We start from the raw sequence: 22,577 nt of genomic DNA, 5'->3' as shown, positions 1-22,577 counted from the left end.
GACAATACGTTTTGTGCAAGTAAGGTGGGATATGTCATCACTAAATCATGGGTAAAATCATTCAGAGATTTCCTGATGTTTCTTATCACATTTTTGCCGATGACATCCAGCTCTACTGCTCTTTTGATCTAACTGAGCCCCAGAGGCTGAACAGTTTAGTCAATTGTTTGCTAGAAATCAAACAGTGGCTGAGTGAAAACATTTTGCAGCTAAATGTGGACAAAACTGAAACTCTGGTGATTGCTCCTGATGATATGGTTCCAGGGTTGAGTCAGTACTTGGGTGACTTAGGTCAGTCTGTCAAACTGAGCCTGAGAAACCTGGGTGTTGCTTTTGATAAATACATGTCTCTTGTTCAACACTGCAGAAAACTGACCAGGAACAGTTTCCTTCAACTGAGAAAAATCTCTAAATTTAGGAAAATGTTGTCACATGATCTGGAGCTTGTAATCCATGTGTTTGTTTCTTCTCGTCTGGACTATTGTAACAGTTTGTTTTCATGTGTTAACAAGAAGGAGCTGTCTCGTCTGCAGTTGATTCAGAACTCTGCAGGGAGAATTCTAAACTGCTCTAGTAGAAGAACTCACATTTCTCCGATCCTTAAAACTCTTCACTAGCTTCCAGTTTCTTTCAGGATCAACTTTAAAACTCTGGTTCTTACTTTCAGATCTATTTATGGTCAGGCTCCTCCTTACATCAGTGATCTGATCCAGCCTTACACCCCAGCTCGGGCTCTGAGGTCTGTGGATCAGAATCTACTGATGGTTCCTCGCACACATTTCAGGACCAGAAGAGAGAAATCCTTCCATGATCATTTGGAATGATCTTCCTCTCTCTCTGTGTTTGATGATCTACTGACTCCTTCAAGAAACATCTTACATCTTTTTTTTTTACAGATCTTTTTATTCGTGCAGGATTTTCCTTGATTTTCTGGAACTCCCGTGTGGTTCTCAGTTTTATCTTGACCTTTAAAGTATATATTTTATTGAATATTGTTTTGATTGTTTTAGCGCTTTGTGACCCTGGTCTAGAAAAGCGCTATATAAATACAAATGACTTACTTACTTACTTACTATCCACAAACATTTCTATGCTAAAAACTAGCATTGAACGAAAGGAACAAAAGGGGAAAATTATTTTTACAACAATTTATTTTCTTGTGCCAGTTGAGAAATATTTTTGTGGCCCATGACTTAAAGACACTTCTTATCTAGTTCATGTCAATTGTGTTGCAACGTAGCAGATGAATCCTTCATTTTCTTATTTGTTGACCCTTCCAAAATATATATATACGCTTATCAACAATGCCCTCCTTGCTTCACCCACGCTCCTCTCAGTCCAGAGGCATCCCAGGTATTCCAAGACTCTGGAGTGCTGGACTGGAAGCATGTGAGGAATCTGACTGATTGACCCGCCACTCCTCCTCCATCCAAAACCCTCGGTTACCTGCTGGGTGGGAGGAGAGGCCTGTTGCCCCGGGTTGACTGGACGAGGGTGAGTAAAGGGGGCCACCAGTCACCTTGTGGGGTGATGCCTTTTGAGCTGAAAGGTAACTTTTGTCGGGAGCAGTAGGAAGGTTTTCCCAGCCCGACCCGTGGAGGAGATGCTCTTCTCTACGCCTCGCTTCAGGAGAACCCATGTCTCAAACTGCATCCATTTATAACTCTGTCTCCTTTAGTTTATATTTCCATGTTTTAATTACACACTGTCAGTGATATAGTGGCGAGAATGAAAGTAATCGTGGACCAAGACTTTGAGGAACAATAACATGTCGCTGCCACACATGATTAACAGCAGCCGCCCGGAGGTGGAAAAACGTGTTTTGTATTCAACAGAGGGTGTTTTTATACCTGACAGCGAAGGTGAGGAGGGCTGCGGCTTGTTGAGCTCGCGGCTACGGAGCTTATTATCTACGAGCGGTTGATGTGGCAACATCGGTCACTTGGTGCTCTTTACCTTCCGGCGCTGTCCAAACTATTCTTGCCAGAGTTAGAGGAGGTGAAGTACGGTGGCGTCGACTATTCTGCGACGTTATAGTATACTATGGTGGGTAAAAATAAACATAAAAGTTAGTTAGCAATTTTTGAGGATCTAGTAGCTATTTGGTGATTAAATGTGTTACAAGAAAATCTCCCGCAGCCCTCAGCCAAGCAGCTCAGTTCGACTTAATATCGTAGCTTCGCAGAACTAACATTAAAAAAAAATAAACGATGTAAGTTGTCTAGCTAGAAAAGACCAGAGCAAACTGTGGCCACCATTATTTAGACGGTGGTTTGCAATTTTATTTTTGTGTATCTATTTGCTGGTAAAATAAACGGAAAAAGAAATTGAAAAAACTATTTAGACCAAATTTGATCTTTAATTTATTTTCTTAAATTGAATTATTACAAAAAAGTTTCTTATGAAGACTTTATCAACATATTTATTCACCATCTTGTTAACAAATATATTTACAATAAACTAAAATATTGATTTCTGAAACTAGACAGTTATTTCCACGTTTGGACCACGATGATGAAAGGTTTTCTCAGATATTATTGGTATTTTACATGTTTTAAAACTGATTTGAACATTTTTAAAAATGGGAAACAAAAAGTAATTTTCATTCTCTATTAATTTAATAAAAAAAACAAACAACTTCCGATCTAATTAGTTGTGTTCATTGTTAAACATGATTTAAAAAAAATATACTAGCTGGAAAGTCCCTTGTAGATCTTGGGTTTGGCACCATTGTCAACAATTGGATGAACCAAGATTAACTTGAAATAATGCAGTGATATTTTGTGCAAAAACAAAGCTGGAGTTGTTAGTTTCTTCAGTTTGTACAGCTAGTAAGGTAATGTAAGGTAAGGTAAGGTAGAACTTTATTGATTCCTCAGGAGGTCTCTTTCGGGAAATTGTTTTTCCAATTAGAAACAACAATACAGACGATTATTCATAAAAATAAAAATAAGAACAAGAACAAAGAGGAATAAAAAGAAAGAACAAGATGACACAATCTAAGTCTAAAGATAAATAACATAGATCAAAGAAAAATAATAAAATAAAAAGGATACAAAGATTAACATGGGATAGAATCATCTTTTCACTCCACTCCTGCCCCCAAACTCAGAATTAAACAATCTAATAGCATGAGGAATGAATGAGTCCCTGAGTCTATTAGTGTTGTATCATGGGAGGAGCATTCGTGCTCCATTTGCTTCTCTGCTCAATGATGGACAGTAGTTTGTCCAGAGATCTCCTCTCTGCAACTAGCACCAGTGAGTCCAGCTTCATTCCAACCACAGAGCCAGTCCTTCTGATCAACCTGTCCAACCTGTTGACACTCCTCTTGGACACATTTCCACCCCAACACACCACAGCATAAAACAGGACACTGGCCACCACAGACTGGTAGAACATGCAGAGGAGTTTCCTGCAGATGTTAAATGATCGGAGCCTCCTCAGAAAGTACAGTCTACTCTGAACCTTCTTATATACATGGTCTGTGTTGCAGGACCAGTCCAGTTTACTGTCCATCCACACACCGAGGTACTTATAATTGTCAACTATCTCCACCTCGTCGCCTCTGATGAACACTGGGCGTGGCTTTGTCCTGGACCTCCCGAAGTCCAAGAACAGTTCCTTGGTCTTTGAAGTGTTCATCTGCAAGTGGTTCCTCTCACTCCAGTCCACAAAGTCACGTATCAGACTCCTGTACTCGTCTTCGCTGTTGTCCCTGATGCATCCAACAATGGCAGTGTCGTCAGCAACTTCTGGACGAGACTCAGCTCTGAGTTGTAGCACAAGTCTGAAGTGTAGATAGTGAAGAGGAGAGGGGCCAGTACTGTCCCCTGAGGTGCTCCTGTACTGCACACCACAGTGTCGGACTTGATGTCCTTCAGCCTGACATACTGTGGTCGATCAGTAAGATAGTCCTAAATCCAGGAGACCAGACCAGGGTCCACATGCATCTGTGTCAATTTGTCCTGGAGCAGACTGGGCTGGATGGTGTTGAAGGCACTAGAAAAGTCCAGGAACAGGATCCTCATCAGGATCTTTTTCGGGACTGGAACGATACAGGAAGTCTTCCACAGAGTTGGTACTTTCCCCAGCCGTAGACTGAGGTTGAAGACATGCTGGAGTGGCTCAGCTAGTTCAGCAGCGCAGGTCTTCAGCAGTCGAGCAGACACCTTGTCAGGACCAGAAGCCTTCCCTGGACGAATCCTCCGAAGTACATCGTGTACCTGGAGTGAGGTGAAGAAGAAGTAGCTAGTGACTACAGTGTTTGACGTGTTAGATGAAGAGACAAAAACATGGGGATGGATGCAATGGACGCCCTCCTGGCGGAGGATAAATGAACCGTTGCTAAATAGACTCGTCCAGTGGGTGGGAAGAGACACAGGGAAAAAAAAACATTGGGGGGTCTTTTGTGGCACTTTTCGAAAAAAATCGGTTGATTTTTCCTCCCTCTTGTTTCTTATTCGGAGCCAACCTGTCACTCCCGCTGTTCTGTGATGGCGTCTCTGCGGAGGTGGAGATGGAAGAGGAGCAAAAACTCACTTCATTCACAGACTTAATCTCAGAGAGAGAGAGAGAGAAAAAAGGGCTTGAAATGAATGGACGCATTCGCTCCTGTTCTGAAAGAGCAGTGGAAGTGAGACCAAATTTACAAAAAAAAAAAGGTCTGTGGGGATTAGACTCCTGGTCTCCCCTTTTTTTCTTTCTCAGCTCTTGAACCAATGCAGGAGACAGCTGGAGGCAGAGGACGACGAGCCGCGGGGGGTCAGTCTTCAGTCTCCCCGGGAAGACGTGGACCGATCTGTTGGTTTCGTGGAGACGTCATGAACTCCAGGTATTCTCATCCTGTCCGTCGCAGTCAGAACCGGCTCCGTCTGGTTTGTGTTTACTTTTGTCTCTGGGGCCGACAAGACTCGTGAGCTGTAAACTTCACCGATGTAACGTCGTCAAATAATCCTTGATAAATGTCAGAATCAATCATAAGATCACCGATAACTCCCTGTGCAAGACCACGTCATGACAGGGAGAAAGAATGGGTTTGAGACGATCATGTTGAAATCTCTGAAAACACTGAGGATAAATCCCAGTGACGTTCATGAGGAGTAATGTAGATATTTTGGAACTATGACTAAGAGTTCAGGAAGACAACAAAGATAGGATGAAGGGCTTTCATTATGTACAGTTGTCTCAAAATATTGAATTACCTAGAAGTTGTTGAACATTTTTCGCCCCCTTGCATGATAAACTCCACTGGTCGACACTCACTTTTTGACCAACTTGTGACCTTTCTGTGCGGAGTTTGTTTGTTCTCCCTGTGTTGCCTGGGTTTACTCCAGGTACTCCAGTTTCCTCCCACGGCCCAAAAATATACAGATGTTGATTGGGAAATTTTGGGAAATTATCCGTAGGTATGAGAGTGTGTGTGAATGGTTGTGTGTCTTTGTGTGTCCTGCGACAGACTCTCGTCCTGTCCAGGGTGTCCCCCGCCTCACACCTGAAGAAACCTGAAGACTACAGTCATATAGGACCAAAATAAAGGATAAGCGAAAGGGAAATTAAGGAAAATGAATGAATGAAGTGTTGATTTTTCTGTTGATCTTGCCATCTTGTCTTCCAACTTTGGTTACTGGAACCAACTGTGACGTCATTCCTACCCACGAGTTCCAAGGTTACCTGAACGCACCATTCATTGGCCATATCCCGGGTCATTCTACGACACTGGTGCCAAATCCATTTTGCATCAAGGTCATTGTCCATACCATTTTAGCTGTCGTAACGTTAAATATAACTAATGATTACTAAGAAAAAAAATCATAAAGCAGTCGGAACTTGTCAGACCTTGGCTCCTGTAAGGGTGTCAGTGATGTAGATCTAACAAGTTTCTATAGGAACAAGTTAAACAAAATTGCTATATTTAGCAAAGAATAGGTTTCCATTTCTCACCATAAGATAATTGTTAAAGGGACAGTTCACCCATAATTCTAATTTTAACTTATTTTCTACTCACTCTTGTGTCGACTAAGACGTCAGAGTTATCTCTTTGGAGTTATAGGAAGAAATGTACGTCGATATAACGTAGTGGCAAAAACACATCCATACTAATGTCCCTCTTGTATTGAAGCCCCTGAACACGAGAAACTCTTCCAGAAAATATATATATTTTAAACTCTTTTCTAGCAATAGCTCCCGGGGGTCTCGATTGAATGGCCATCAATGCGGAAGCGTCTGTCTGTAATTCCAGAAAGACACGGATTACCGAATCCCAACCCGTAGTAGAATTTTTGGTGAATATTTTTTGTACGTAATTCTATGTAGGATTTTGTAGCATGAGATAATGTAAAATTTGTTGGGAAAAAAATGACTAAATCGTTGATACATTGTAGTTACAGTGTATTATGTGTATATATGTATGTTTTAGTAATTTATAAGACTTAAATGAAAGTACATTTTGACATCATTTTACTTTACTTTAAGTAAGGTAAAATGGGGAGGTGGTAACTGTGTCCATTGGGTTGTAAGTAAGTAAGTAATTTTTATTTATATCGCGCTTTTCCAGACCAGGGTCACAAAGCGCTTAAACAATCAAAACAATATTCAATAAATTATATCATTTAAAGGGAAAGTTAAACTGATAACACAACAGGAGTTCCAGAAAATCAAGGAAAAGCCTGAACAAATAAAAACGTCTTAAGATGTTTCTTGAAAGAGTCTTCCAATCCAGCATCTTCCATACTCCATGAACGAAGAAACTCTATTGAGAACGTTCAGTCTGATGGTTCAGGACCCTCTTGGTACACGTCATTGCGTAAAAAAGTCTCACCCTGTCCACCGGGGGGCGCTCTCACTCTCTCACCCGCCCGGACCGGAGCTCGGGTGAGAGGGAGTGGAGGAGGCAGCGGCTGCAGTTCTGATGGGCGGAGGAAGGCGAAGCCCAAAGGCAGTGCGGCCAGGAAGCGGGCTCGTATTACACTGGAAAAGGGGGGAGCGATGACACCCACTGGAGCGAAGGAGGAGGGCGGTGTGGAGACGTAAGGAGGAGAAGAAACTAGTCAACCTGACAAAAGCGCCCGAGAGAAGCGAAGGGGAAGAATCGTCGGGCGGAGGAAGAAGTGACACCCGGATGGATTCTACCACATTGACGTGCACTTCTTGCAACTTTTATGCGCGTTTGTCAAGTCTTTAGGAAGAAAGTTGGTGACGCGGAGGAAAGTTTCAACCGCTGCGCCGTTTTTTTTTTTTCTTTCCCGGAGGATAAAAAAAAAAAAGCCCTAAAAAAAGTCTCAGGATTTTCTCCCGCATGACACTGGACTACAACGTTTTGGAATACCTCCTGTTGACTTGAGTTGGAATAGTAAAAAAAAAAAAGTGGTGCAGTGAGGATCTGGAGACATTCCTCCGTAGATTTCGGCCCATGCTCTTGACTCCCTTATCTGTTCGTGCCAAAGCAGCTCCTCTTTCCCTGGTAAGTCTTTTTTACTACTGCCGCAGCTGAAGACCACACAGAACTTCCTGAAATCCCAACTGTCTATTTCATTTTAATCTCAAGTTCGCTTGTGCATCCTCACCTCAGCAAGTCTCCCGGTGATGTGTTACTTTTTTTGGGGGCATTTATGGCTCCAATGATCCTGTGACCGCACTTGTTTTTGCGCTTGGTGCCCTAAATCACCGATCGCCCCCCCCCTCAAAAAAAAATGAGACCCCATTGTAGAAACTTCATTTGAATCTCAATAGGAATTAATTCAAAGTGATAGAAAGTCTCATCGGACACGTCAGAGTAAACACATTAACGTCATCCAATGTCATGACACAATCGTTCTTATTTCTTCTTAAAATATATCTGCGTTAAAAGGATGTATTACACGTCGTATGGGAATTAAAGCCCCCCCCCCCCAATGGGGGAGTTGAATGAGATCACAAAAAGGACCTGTTAGGGGTTCGAGTCTGCAAGTCAAATTTACACGTCGAATGCGTCGATATCTCAGCTGTTGGCGCAGAGAAGCGTGACTTTGGTCAAACCTCCAGAGACACCAGCAAAAAAAACCGCAGATGTCTTTTAGACACACATTGGTGTGTGAGTCTCGTTGTGCACCTCCTTAAATATATATAAATATATATATATATCACGATGTAACTCGACGGTCCCTTTTTTTCCTTCTGTTCCCTGCGCAAGCCTGCAACAGGTTTGCGCATCTGTTGCGTATTCTAGTTTCCAAGAGCCACATGTTAAATTAAACAAGGTAAATATAAGATAAGTGGGCAATGAAATCATGGAAATAACCTTGGAGAGTAGTTTTCCAGATAGTTTTAGATTTTTAAAACCACATTGTATTAATACTATTTTTTTAAACATGCAAATCACCTATTAAACATTTACTGACGTGGCTTTGGATGTCGGGGGACCCCCTGCAGAGTTTCTAGCGCCTCTCTATGTAAACACACATTATGCTATCTATATGTTAATTAGGTAAGTAACTAACATACTTTCCTAAAAGGAAGTATAAGACTTGTTTGGTTTTGAAACTTGAAAAAAATAAACAACCCAAAAATGAAACCTTCACTTGTCATTTTGACCAACTGTTGTTGAGTAAGGATGAAAAGTGATTTTAAATATGCCAAAAATTGCAACAAATAGCTGTGGTTTTTGCTTGTCTTTTAATTTAAAGCATTAATGTTGTTCATGATTGACACGTCAACGGCGATCTTTGCCTCACATCCTTGGTATGCTTGTTCGCTTGACAGCTTTTTGGATCACCTAACTTTCACCCACAAGTTAAAAAACGCTGCGACTTTTTCTCTTCTTCTTGATAAACTAACAGGTTTTTTTTTTCTCTCTTCTTCCTCAGCCCAGGTGATTTGGGTGAATTCACTTAAGCGACGAGCCGCACCGGCAGCAGTTGATGGTTGGGCGGACCCCCTCAGATGGGATCAGTGTCCAGGGGGAGGTGGAGAAGGGGGGCATGGGGAGCGCTGGCCACCACTAACGGGATGGCCTCGTGGGTCTGGCTCCTGGCCGCCGTCCTGCTGTCCCTCTTGACCGTCAGCGTGGCCCGGCCGCCTCATCCGGCCACCAAGAAGGAGGAGGCCGCCCTAGAACCCGAAGGTAAGCCGGCACAGAAAGTCCTAGAGGTGTAGCACCGGCAGCAGCAGGGCGTCAAACCATTTGTTGTTTTTAGAGAGCAGGTGTGTCGTGACTCGCTGTCAAAACACTTGTGGGTCACATTGCTTTTTTTTTTTTTTTCCTGCTTCGATATTGAGTTCTTTTTGAAGATGAAATACAATTTTGTTGAAACGGGATGAAAAGAGTGGGGTTTATGGGGCGTCTTTAGACGATGTTCTTGTTCTAGACCGGGATCAAATAAAGAACGTGGTGATCTAAGCTGGGCAGTGTTGGTTCCACACACTTGTGGTGTGGGCTGTGTTAGAGAGAGGCAGGGTGGTTCTATTACCGCTGGCTTTTTCTTCCACACACAGAATTTAAAGTGTTGTTTTTATGGTCATATTTTAATGGGAAGGCGTTCAACGGTGCGGCCAATGTTGCGGTGGATTCTCTGAAAAACCGTTTTCCACTTTGATATTTGGAGAAAGAAATGATACTTTGTTGAGCGTCAAGTGTGTCGTTTTAACAGTGAAATTAAGTTTCTGACTATTCTTTCGCAAGTTTTGAATCATTTTAAAATATATTCTGGATGAAATAGAAACTTGTTTCGTAAGTATTTCCTGGCTTGACGTCTGGTCAGAAACCAGCTAATTAGTGTTGTTGTGATGGACGCTGGGTTACATTCCAAAGCCTTTTGTCTCACGGCTTTAATCAGCATGCTAATACTATGTTAGCTTGACAACAGAGCACCCCCCCCCACACACACACACACCCCTCCATCTACCTTCCCCTGCCCTTTGCCCTGGGGGTCAGGGATTGTTCTGCTGATTAGAGGTCGCCCGAGCTCCTCACCCCGGTGCAGAGTTAACATCCCAGCCCCGGCATCCGCGGGGGAAAGACTCCTCCCGAAGTCCTAAGCGGATTTGCTCACATTTGACTTCTTCTGCTTTTGATGCGGAGATTTATTTTCAGTGATCTGGGCAGGAGTGAAGTCATGTGACTGAAGATTAAATGGCTTGACCTGTGGGGGTCACATGAGGAGGGGTTGGAGGATCAACAGGGCATGGAGAACCTCTTCGGCTTATCTCGATCCCAAATAAGGCAACAGTCACACTCTGGCTGTTGTTTTTAAGTAAAAAAAACCCCATTTTAACCAAAAACACACTTTAAAGTTAAAAATACATATGAAGGACTCGGTTTTTACAAGCCGACTATTGATCCACGGTGAGACTTGTCGGAGCCGGTCCGGTCACAGAGCGAGTGTTGGTGTTTATTGATCGCTACAGGGCTGCTCAATGATTATTTTAATCATTGATTAGTCATCGATTATTAACAGGGTGAGTCAGCTAATGGCATAATAGCAGCGAGCTGTTTTGAATTTTACAGCCTCTTGGCTACCGGCGCTGAAATCACATCACACTTCACTTAATAGTCCACATCAGAGTCTCCGAAGTTAGTCAAAGGGAAGAAGTTGAGTTCAGTCATGTTTTCCATCAATAAATTCGTGTAAAATCCCGTTTATATTATTTATTATTCAATCAGACAGAAGGTGGCAGTAGTGTTAGTGCAGCTCGACAGTGATGAAGATTCCTGGATCCAGATGGCAATCTTGAATTCTGTCCCCCCAAAAAAACTTTGTCCTAAAAGCCACAATGAAAATACTACACACTGATATAATGTGATATTTTTTGTCTCCATACTGTTAACAATATCCTACAGTATTATTTTATTTTTCCCTCTCAAGACAAATTTACATTTTTTTTCCATCATAGTTCTTTTATAGTTTGTATTTTATTAAAGTGTGTGTTAAATTAAATGATTAAACCTTTCACCTCTAGGCAGCAGAATTTATAACGTCCGCCACAGCTGGAGGTAAAATTAAATCCTGGCGAAACTGAGGACAAGAGGATACAGTGGACTCCAGCAGCTTCTAAAGCTGTTGTTAGGAAATAATAATAAAAAAACAACAACAAATCAAATCAGTAACAACTTCAAGAGTCATGTGGTCTGGAAAGTCTGTAACAGTCAAGTATTTAAAACTACAAATATATCCTTGTTACTACAGTTTCGCAATACATCATATCGTTGCCCCTGAATACGTATTGTATCGGCAGATTCTTGCCAATACACACTCCTTCTCCACATACGACCTCCTCTGCAGTATTAGCTACAATACAAAGACATAGATAAACAATATATGAATACTTAAAATCCCAAAAGTATTTTATCTTAGACATTAAGTGCACAACAGTTGATAAAAGCGATGACGAATGTAATCAATGAACCACCTAAAAATGTATCGAAAATTGACATGTTCAATAGATTTTCGGGTCAGATAAATGTAATAAGAGCTTTAACTGTTGCAGTGTCTGATGGGATATATGGGTGCGAGTGCTTCAGATCCATGGATAATTGTATAATATTGGTGATATAACGCTTTGACAATACGGTCAAGAACTTTTGTCTCATGGCAGTAAAACAAGATTCCCTAATGGGAAACTCAAAAACCGTGAAGGTTCTTTTCAAATGTTGAATAGCTCGCTGTGAACACGAGGTCTGTTTGTAGCTCCAAGTAGACCCGGTGTGGCACCTGCAGGTCTTGCTCCCCCCCCCCCCGTGGAGACCACTAACCTCTCAAGACCGCCCCTGCAGGCGTAAGCGCGCCGCCGTTGTGTTTGCATATACGGGGGAAGAAAACGATCTTCCTCCACACAGCCGGCACCCCTGGTGGCCCCGGGACCGTTTGTTTACCTGCGGTTACCGAGACACAATTAGCTCAGATCTCCACAAAAACCAGCCTTTTGTCTCGAATCTTTGCGCCCACGTTACTTTGCACGCGTCCTCAAAAGCAAGCGGTCGCTTCACCGAACTTTCCAGTTTCGAGGCTTATTCCTGCGTCCAATCTGGAATAAATGTGGAACCAGATCGGAACGCTGTGTGTGTGTGTGTGTGTGTGCAGCTGACGAAGGTTTGTGGCTTGGCTTGTATTCGAGCGTCCTTCCTGCCAACATCTGTTTATAAAATACATTCTGATCGACTGGATTTTCTGACATCGTCGAGTGTTTCAATTAAGCGAAACAACGCTACATCTCAAGGATGATACCGCAGGGGGTCGGAGCGGATTTTACCGTTTTGAACATCGTAAGTGTTCTCTTGGCACATCTGCGTCATTTTAATTGAGCCTCATCTGAAGATGGTGAGTGGTTGTGTGAAGGTGTAGAGAGTCAAAGAGTTACGGGCGCATTAGTAACACGATGCTATCCACACAGTAGGAGGAAGGTTGTAAAAGCATAAAAGTGTCAGTCGCTCGTCTGACGTCGTAGAGAAGCCAATGTGTGACTGGTAATGAACTCGAGCAGACCCGGTGCGGTGGCTGTGATGGGGGTCGGTCGGGGGGGGTCGGGGGGGTTAAACTATACGACCTTGACACCAGAACTTTTATTAGGGCTGTTGGGTTTGAGTCCAAGGAGTCCTTGAATCTTTGTAGAGGATGATTCTCACGCAGGTCAGAGTCAGAAAAGTAGCCTCCATAGCGAATGTTGTTTCTGTTTTAATGATCAAATCAACAGATTTTTATCCTTTAAAATCAATTTTTACATATTTGACAACTTAAAATATGGACCTGACTCTCACATTATGCAACTCAGCTTCATTAAAAACATGTTTTTTAAGAGCTTTTTAAAAGTCATACCAATAATTCTCTGAAATCGACCTGTAAAATAAAAGCGAAAAAATATTTTTTCTTCAATAAAAAGCAATTAAAAGTTTCTTTAATTGTCACTAATTGTCCTCAAATGGCCCCTGAGACTTTAGACGCCCCAGACCGAGCTTAAAGCTACAGTTTAAGAGAAACAAGCCTGGTTTGTTCCCTTAAAATAAATATTGATGAGTGTGAACACAGGCGACCACACCTTATCCGGAGGGGGATCGCCACCGGATAAGGGGTTAACCCAGGGCTGGGCAATTTAATTTTTCCTCCGGGGCCACATTATATATTGTGAACGATGTGAGGGACCGTCAAGCCAGAAGTAAGGAGCGAAGAGCCAAATTATGATGGCAAAAAAAATATATTAAATAAACCTAAATTGTTAAAAACTTGCATTTTTTATACTTTATTATATATATATATATATATATATATATATATATATATATATATATTATATATATTATATATATATATATATATATATATATATATATATATATATATATATTATAAAACTTCATAAAAACAGTTATTAAATAATACATTTCCTCAAACTATTTTGAGGGGCCAAGAAATACTAACAAAAAGCAGAAAGAGGGGAAACGACAAAAACAAACAAAGTTATATTCACAGTTCAACAAGAAAATATTTATTTAAATAAATACAAATTAAAAGGGTGAGCCGTTAGAATAGATCTGGGCAAAAGTGCAGGGGCCACTATCAGGTCCACCTGTAGAAAACAACATGTTTGTTTTGTTTTTATTTTAATCATTCATTACTTTCTTCTAAATTCAACTGTACGGTTTCTGTTTTTTCTCTGCTCTTGTCGTTTTTGTTAGTATTTACTGCCCCTCAAAAATATTTAAGTGAATAAAAAATGTTTTTTAAGTGCTTTAATAACAGTGTTTCCCTTAAAATAAAAGACCAAAATAAAGCCACTGTATGAAATGCGGCCCCTGGAGGAAAGTTTAATGCATTTTTACGTCATCAATATGATCCGTTCAACTCTGACTTTTTAACAGTCCAAAGGGTCACACGTGGCCCCAGGGAGGTGCGTTGGGGGGGGTGGTACTTTTGCCCAGGTCTTGGGGTAACCTCAGCCTGGTGGGGGTTGGTCGCAGATCAAATGTGGGGGTGCAGGGCCGGGCCAGTGGAGGGCCGTGTTGCCATGGACGTCAGTGGGAGCCAGTTCACGTCGCTGCTCCTTTGTCATCACAGAGAAAAAAAAAAAGCCGGGCGAAGGGATTTGAATGTGAAAAGAAACCAAGAAAGGAGCTAAAAAGAAAAGGGGAGAAAAGTCCTGGGATTTGACAACGTGAGCAGGATGCAGAGGGATGAGGAGAAGCAGTCGAGATAATGTGATTTGTCAGTGTGTGTGTGTGTGTGCATGCCGAGTGTGTTCCTCTGACATGGCAGTCATTACATTTAGCCCACCTATCCTGTTGAGCTCCGCGCAACAAGGGGGAGATGAAATAATAGACCTGCAGTGGAATCATCTTTCTGCAGAAGTAATGCAATTATTTCTCAGACGCGACTAATCGATCGGAGGCTTTAAACTCCTCCTCGAGAAAATCTCTGCGAGGGATCGAGTCGGAGATGGAGTCTGCGGGGAGATGGAGATGTGGCTCTTTAAAAGGTGGATTGAAAAGAGATGAGAAAGTTTTTTTGATCGGGAGCATATGATAGATGCCTCCTCGCCCCCCTGTGGTGCGGCAGAGAGTCCTGCAGAGATGATGAGTGTTTTATCTCCTGTAGGTGTGTGTTACCTGCTGCCTGTTCCCATGAACAATCAGGTATGCTGGAGGGCTGCGGCAGGTTTTTTTTTTTCTGAACGTGGGTCAGGGTCAGGTCGGCGAGGTCGGGCCCCCGGTGTGGGAATGCGTGAAAAAAAAAAAAAAAGGGTGGGGGGAGGTCAGAACGGAAGAGGAGGTGAAAAAAAGGAAGGCGGCGGCACGACAGCAGCAGGGGGAGGAGTTGATGGAGTGAGGCAGATGGATCCAGCAGAGATAAGAAAGAGGCTGAACCAACACGCCAATGCTTTCCTTCAATTAGATGCACCATTTGGGGAAAAAAAAAATCTGTTTCGTTTACTTGTTTCAAGTTTGTGGAAAAACCAAAAACGGGTGTGCGCACGTCTCGAAGCATTTATTTATTTAACCAGGTGTTATGTTGCCATGTCAACAAGTCTGTCATCTTGAAGCTGTCCATACCTGCATACTTCCGAGCTCGCACACTGGCTGCTTTGTGTCGCGACAATTACGACACATCCTTAAAAAAAAAAGAAAAAAAAGGAAGCAGAATTAAACAATGCAGCTGCTAATAAAAGCTTCAGGTCTGGAGAAGCAGGCGGTAAAAAAAACAAAACAGGTAGAGAAGCTGCCGTCAGTCAACACCTTTAATCGGACCACACACTCCAGTCGCTGCTGAGGGAGGAGTTGATCATTTCCGGGAATGAAAGAAAAGATATGTGTGTGTGTTTGTACGTTTTCCAAAAAAACGCCTGCCTCTGATCATTAGGATTCTTTTATTCACATTTCAAAGTCACTTTTCCACAAAATCCAAAACAGATGTTTTTCGTCTTCCAAAAAAATAACAACATGTTTTTCTTGCACATATGGAGAATGCATATAAAGTCCAGACCGCAGTTCTTTAACTGTCGATTGAAGCTGATCATGTCAGACGTGGGTCTAACCGGGGCGGGAACGTTTTCTGAACCGCTTCTGTCAGGGACGTTGGAAAAATGGGAGAAAATAAGATTTACTACTTCAAACTACTGCTATTAGAAGTAGGAGCTTATGAGTGGAAATATTTTCTATTCACGCTGTGAATATCCTGGTAAAATGATGTTCCTACTATTAAACTTTATTAAATATTTATACTGTAGAAAAATCAGTAAAATATCTGTGAAAATATCTGTAGAAATATTTAAAAATATATATTGTAGAAATATCTGTGAAAAAATCTCTAGAAGTATTCTAGAAATATGTGTAAAAAAGATATCTGTAGAAATAGTTTAGAAATATCTGTAGAAATATTTTGGAAATATCTGTAGAAATATTTTAGAAATATCTGTAGAAATATTGTAGATATATTGTAGAAATATCTGTAAAAATATCTGTTAAAACATCTGTTAAAACAAAATAGAAAAATCTGTAGAAATATCTGTAGAAATATTTAAAAACCAACACAAATTAAACAAGTGTTTTTGTTGTAGCAATTATACACATAGCATTTATGATTCAGCCAGTAAATGTCATGTCATAAATTCTGTTACTCATCAAAAAACATCGTAATAAAAGCAGAAATATTCTGTACTTTTTATTTTTTCACTCTGTTAAGAGACAGTTAATTTGAAATGTGTTCTTAATTTACGCTATTCTTTTGAACGAGCGGGTCACACATGGGTTGTGAATTAATATAATACAACAGCTTTATTTAATTACCAGCAAAATGTTTCCCACCAGAGCACTTTACAGTATTTTATTGTGTCTATTCATTTATGAAGATCCTACATCAAAGCCATGTGGTGCATCGAGCGAATCTCTCCGACTCAACACACACAAATATTCTGCAGTGTGAGAACTCGTTTTGCCAAACGCTGAAACAGGAGACGAGATTTTATAAACACATGACATCAGCGTTGATTTCCTCACAGAAGTGTGTCGTCCTCGCCAAAGACTTTCACACCGAGAAGCGCTCACAGAAGCCTTGATAACCTGGAGCTTAACCCGATAAAACATGGCTGAACCAGATGTGTACCCTGTATTTACTTAGAGTAAAACTTTAAAAATGTTCTTTTGGAAATATTTCTTACTACTAAAAAACATTTGTATTTTATGTACTTTTGTGAATAGCCATTACTAGTTGAACTCGCTTTGAGTATTTTTATTTGAGTTCATTTAAAGAAAACATAAAACATAAAAAAAGTCATTAAAGATAGTAAAAAGATAGATGGATAAGTCAATAGATAGATACTTCTTAGTCCTTCTTAGATTACTGGCAGCAATAATAGATAATAAAAAACACAAAAATACAATTAATTTCCCAAATGCAGAAATTAGATAAAGCAGAATTGCAAAGATAAACAAAAATAGATAAATATAGATAAAATATTAACGTGAAAAAGTTAATAAAATGTCTTCATATTGTCTTTAAAGATAAAGAAAAAATAAATACTTCAGATGTTTTTAACAACATGTTATGTGCAGTATCTAAGTTTATTTTTCATCCTCCCTTCATGACCTCATGACTGTCACGCTATAGGAAATTGAAACGGCTCTAAAACAGTAGTCGCACAAGTCCAGCGGGAACATGTTGTCTCCTGGATCCAACATGAGCTTTTCACTTTTTTTTTTGTCCTGAATCAGCTTTTTTTTTTGGCCACGTCGAAAAAAAAAGTTCACCTGGTTCCCCTCTTACGACCGCGGAACGTAATTTACACACACGTACGCGCTACACACGCTCAGACTTGGATCTCGTCCCGGAGACTTTGGAGTCGAGCGGCGTTTTTTTTTTGGCCGGTCAATCTTTTTTTTGCGCTTTTTTTTTTTCGATCGTCCATGTCGAATAAAAAAAAAGGGAGGAAAAAAGAGGAATGGAAAAGTCTGGGGTACAGAGAGGTCGAGGGAATGGTGATAAAATAAATAAAAAATAGTAAAAAGCAGAGACCACCCCCCCTTCATTCGTTCTTTCTCTTGCCTAACAACTGCTTCCATTCTAGATCTTTTTTTTGAGCTGCTCTTTCTGTACATGAGGGAAGTCAAGGTTGTGATACCTGCTGCAGGATCATCAGGATCATCTCACTCTGCTCATAACACATTGATGGTTGCTGTAACTGCATGAATCTCCTGACGAGTGTTGGAGTTGGTGGTGATGTGTCGGTGTACTGGGGACCACATTGGGGCCTTCTTCTCTCCTGCACATTTTAAAATGCATCCAAAAGCTGGTGATGTGGTGATTTTGTGTTTCTTACGCTCTGGCTTCTTCTTCTTCTTCCTCTCCCATCTCTCTCTCCTTCATCTGCACCCCTTCCTCTCTCTATTCCCCCCCTCTCCCTACACTACTACTCGCTCTGCAGACGCATCCGACAAATACCAAATATCTAAGCCCACGTTGTGCTCGCTGCACCCGGGGGAGCTGCTGAAGCTGAGCTGCCCCCTGCCGCCGACGGGGACCATCACCTGGACCAAAGACGGCAGCTCTCTCGGCACCAACAACCGCACCCTGATAAAACAGGAGGTCCTTCAGATCCGCGATGCCACGGCCAAGGACTCGGGCCTGTACGCCTGCACCAGCGTGGGCAAAGACGCCGTGTGCTTCATAGTGAATGTCACAGGTGAGTCCGGGGGCTAGGAAGAAGCTAGGAGGTCCCGGCGTGGCAAGCGACGCAAAAAAGATGAGGGCGTTAGCTTTTTGTGATGAGTTCCTGTGGGGCGAGGAAGGGGCGGCAGTTAACGGTGGTTGCTCTGTGCAGATGCCATATCGTCGGGGGATGACGAGGACGATACAGAGAGGTCGGAGGACACAGGGGCAGATGGAGAGCAGATAAGTGAGTATGGGAGGGCGATGCAGGGCGCTGTAGTTAAAGCTCAACTAATGTGTTGATTTAAGTGTGTCTTAAATAGACGTTGGACTCTATTGTATCATCAGTATGTGTTTGTTTGAACAAAACTATCTTTTCATTTAAATATTTACATTAGAAAATGTGCTTAAGCCCCGCCCACTGAAACTATCCGTTTTTCTGGACATTAAATTGCCATAACCACACCCACTCTGCTGTGATTGGTCAAACATCAAGGTTTTTCACCGCGCGTCATCAATCCCGGAAGTCTCCACCGCCAACGGACTTGTTGTATAAACAAAGCGTGGCGTAATAACGGTTGGCTGGAGGAGGAGTGAAGACTATTTTTAGGTCATAATGGACTACGCTCTTGTAACCTCTCATTCGCCGAGATTTCAGCAATACTTTATAAAGTTATAAGTTCAAAACATGGTCATGATGAGGGTCTTACTGCATCTTGGAGGAGTTTCACCGTAGTTGCGATTATTGTCGCATTTTCTTTCCGATAATGTCCTCAAAACATTTACCAAATATTATAAACGATTTTGATAAACAAAAAACTTTCTCTTTATATAAACCTTGAGATAAATACTGGATGTGTACAACTACATTTTCAAGTTTACATCACAAAGGCAAAGCGCGTTTACAGACTGTTTGTGACGCCTGTTGTCCAATAAGCTGCAGTTTACGATGGTTGTCAAACAGCCGATTACTAGCCGACGATGAAAGATACTTTCACTTCTATTCCTACCATTACGGTGCAGACGCTAGAAGCCATCGGAAGGCGTGTGACAAATGGAAAACGTCTGCAAATTGTTGCTGCGAGGAGACGAAAATTACTTTAATTAAGGTTTAGTAGTTAAGAATTGCTTTACCGTAGTGGCCCGGGTTCGATTCCCAGTCATGGTCCTTTTTTTTTTGCCAACGAAAACAAACTCTTGAGTTTTGATTCATGGAACTCAGTTTAAAAAAAACAGTCTTGAGAAATTAGCCTCTTGCCGGAAAATGTTTTTATTATTGTTGTTCGTATCTTTTTATCTTTCTGCTCGAAAACATGTGGGAAAGTGCTGACCTAGAAGCTGATTTATGCATTGTTTTCTTTTATACCGCATTCAAAATAACCAACGACCCTCTCCTACATCGTGGAATAATCCATTTTCTACAACAGTTTTGATAAATATATAGCATTTTTCACAGCAAAAAACAAGGAAAATGTTTAACTGTGACCATAAAAGCAGCAGAAAAGAAACAAAAACACAGTTTTCTGTGACATAGGCGCTGACATTCATGTGTAGCGTGTGTGTGTCTTTGAGTTTGTGCAACACCCTCTGCTCTGGGGAATAGTGAGATTCCTGACATTCCCTCAGCTTGTGTCTCTCAGGTAGCCGGGCCTCCTGGAGCCAGTTAGTGAGCCAGTCCGTCAGCTGGTCTCATCTATTATAAAAGAGCTGCCCATCTGGACCCACTTACCCACCTGATGGGCCCGTGTGTGTGTGTGTGCTTCCTCGAAAAAAGAGAAAGTTTTCCCCATGACGGTCTTTGTGTTGTATCTGGGACGTGTTTATCGTCGTGCACATGCTCAAACAAGGCAACGATGAGGGCTTCCACATCTTGTTAGAACTCTCCGCCCACGCTGAATCTTACCGTGAGTTCTCCTTCTGCTTTTTTTCTTCTCTCGAGCTGACCATAATTGCCTGAAATCCATTAAATATGGGGGAGAGAGAGAAGAACACAGGGAGAGAGAGGGGGGGAAAAGCAAGGAGAAGGAAAAATATCCAGGCATTCTGTGGTAATGAGCACCAAAACAAAGAGGGAGCTGTTCTAGCCACGGTTTTCTTGATGTGTGCTTATGAAAATTCATAACCATGATTTTTTATTAAAAGAAGAAAGAAGGGGGAAAGAGGAGAGGCAGGACGGAGGGGTGGGGGTAATGGTTGTTGGAGCAGTACCAGCAGTTTTCTGAGCAATGTGCAGGGTTTTGGCATCTGGCCGAGGACTGGAGCGAGGGGAGGGAGGATGTAGCTTTATATTAAAGCCTTTATTTCTAGGTTGGGCATCAGGCCACCGAGAAACACAACTTGGAGATTAGAGCTTTTGCAGCGAGCGAATGTGCTGAGGGAGCGTTTCGATTGGGTTCCGGGGTGGGGGGTAAAGGTGGGCGGAGGGCGACCGTGATGTCATGATGAAGGAGTCACGTGGGGGCGCAGGGGTCGACATTCCGACCCGTTGTTGTCACGGTTTTCTTTCGGTCTGACTGTAATTGTTATTGTCGTCTTAGCTTGGGCTCGGGTCCTCGGGCCGACATCTTTACGGAAAAATAGTTGTTGAAGCGTGATTGGATCTGTGGCAGAGATGCATGTGTCTTAATGGCGTGTGGACTTCGGATGTCAAATAGGAATCCCCCCCAAAAAAAGGAGAACATTAAATTCATCAGTAATCCGATTGTCGGATTCACCGCTTCAACTACCAAAGTTACCGATCCAAACCAGCGCACACAGCCCTTAGCGGTAAAAGCTAAGCTAATATGTTGTCCCGGTTGAAGTAAGTAAGTTAGTAAGTCAGTAAATGATAGTTATTTGTAAGGCGCCTTTCTAGACCAGGGTCACAAAGCGCTTGAACAATCAAAAGAAATTCAAAATGTTTAAAATACCTACAGATTTAAAAACTCTAAAAGGCCATGACAACATGAGACAACCACAGGGGTCCTAGAAAATCAGGGAAAAGCTTGCACATATAAAAAGGTCTTAAGATGCTTCTAGAAGGAGTCAGTAGACCCCCTTAAATGCAGAGGGAGAGGAAGATTGTTCTAAAGCTTAGGAGCAACAGCCTGGAAGAACTTCTCTCCTCTGGTCCGGAAGCGTGTTCAGGAACCATCAGTAGATTCTGATCCACAGACCTCAGAGCCCGAGCTGGGGTGTAAGGCTGGATCAGGTCACTGATATAAGGAGGACCCTGACCATGAATAGATCTGAAAGTAAGAACCAGAATTTTTTAATTTATCCTGAAATTAACTAGCAGCCAGTGCAGAGTTTTAAGGATCAGGGAAAATGTGAGTTCTTCTACTAGAGCTGGTAATTTTTTTTTTGCAGAGTTTTGTATTAACTGCAAGCGAGACAGCTCCTTCTTGTTTAGACACGAAAATAAGGTAGAAGGTAACATCTAATCCTCAACCCAAGTTGTATTATTATTTGTAGTATTTGTGGTCGATACTTCACCCTTCTGTGGAAACACGCGTCCAGCAGTGGTTACAAACGGAAAACGGGATTAAAAGTGTCCGAAATGATTGTTGCGTATGTTAGAAAGACGAGAACATTTTAGGTTTTCCAGGTTTACGTCTTTTGGGTTATAAGTGGGGGGACATTTCAGGGAATAGTTGTGGGTTTGATTCCTGCCAACTCAGATTTTGGTTTGCTCATTGGGGGCCCCCTGTTTCCCCTCGAGTTTATAACATAGTTGATAACTTTTCAGTAGGTGTTTTAGAGCTAGGGATTCTAAACATGGCCTATCATGAACCGACATCTTGGGTGTCACCCGGTCTTGTCCCATCCCCCACATTTAACCATCCATGGACTAAGCGGAACTAAACAAATGTATAGTTGTCATGGATGATTAGTGTGTTATTTTTACTATCATAACTTCTATTGAGTCACCTTGGACTTCTTTTTTATAAAGATGTGACTGCAATCCTAGAAATGGTTTCTTGAAATTCATGAGAAGCACATTGTCTCTCAGCTGTTCTCATAATCCAGCGGTCTGCAGAGTCCAGCTCCAGCAGATACAGGATATCACAGCTTAATGTGAATATTTTAAAACAACTTTGGAACAGGGATGGATTTATATCTCTGGAGTGCAAGAGGGAGAGAAAAAAATGTTGACTCACAGCGAAGGAGTTAGATAACCTCAGCTCACCCCGGGCCATCTGAGGATAAACAGACCTTAAGAGGGGATCCGGATGCCGGGTTCTGAAGGGGGTGGCGGGGGGTTCCTGGAGGCCACAGCGGTTGGCCCAGCGAGAGTGGTGCTTCATCTGGAGAGGGGTTGGAGGGTCGTCTCGTTTGAAGCGCTGCCCATCCGGTTCTGTAGAACATGGGAAACAGCGCCGCTCACCTTTCAAGTCCTTAACTCTTCTCCTGACCGGGGCTGCCAGCCAGGGGTCAGAGGTCGTTTTGGGCAGACGTCGTAACTCCGAGCACCTTATCCGTCTCGAGTCC

At 42.1% G+C, this 22,577-nt stretch overlaps 1 protein-coding gene across 2 annotated transcripts in view; it reads left to right on the top strand.

Moving 5' to 3' along the window:
• Positions 1 to 7,028: 7,028 nt before the first annotated feature.
• Positions 7,029 to 22,577, top strand: part of fgfr2 (fibroblast growth factor receptor 2) — a 43,739-nt gene continuing 28,190 nt past the window's right edge. Inside the window, exons 1-4 of one of the 2 annotated variants that reach the window (XM_087803317.1) lie at positions 7,029 to 7,462; positions 8,844 to 9,100; positions 17,884 to 18,141; positions 18,280 to 18,354. In XM_087803317.1, coding sequence (XP_087659443.1) covers positions 8,920 to 9,100; positions 17,884 to 18,141; positions 18,280 to 18,354 — 514 coding nt within the window. In that variant the 5' untranslated portion in view covers positions 7,029 to 7,462; positions 8,844 to 8,919. The remainder of the gene's footprint in view (positions 7,463 to 8,843; positions 9,101 to 17,883; positions 18,142 to 18,279; positions 18,355 to 22,577) is intronic. The other variant, XM_087803316.1, reaches the window with a different exon arrangement.

The sequence above is a fragment of the Callionymus lyra genome, chromosome 11 (genome assembly GCF_982586985.1).
Source record: "Callionymus lyra chromosome 11, fCalLyr1.hap1.1, whole genome shotgun sequence".
Classification (NCBI taxonomy): Eukaryota; Metazoa; Chordata; class Actinopteri; order Syngnathiformes; family Callionymidae; genus Callionymus; species Callionymus lyra.
This window is presented reverse-complemented; position numbering and strand designations above follow the sequence as displayed.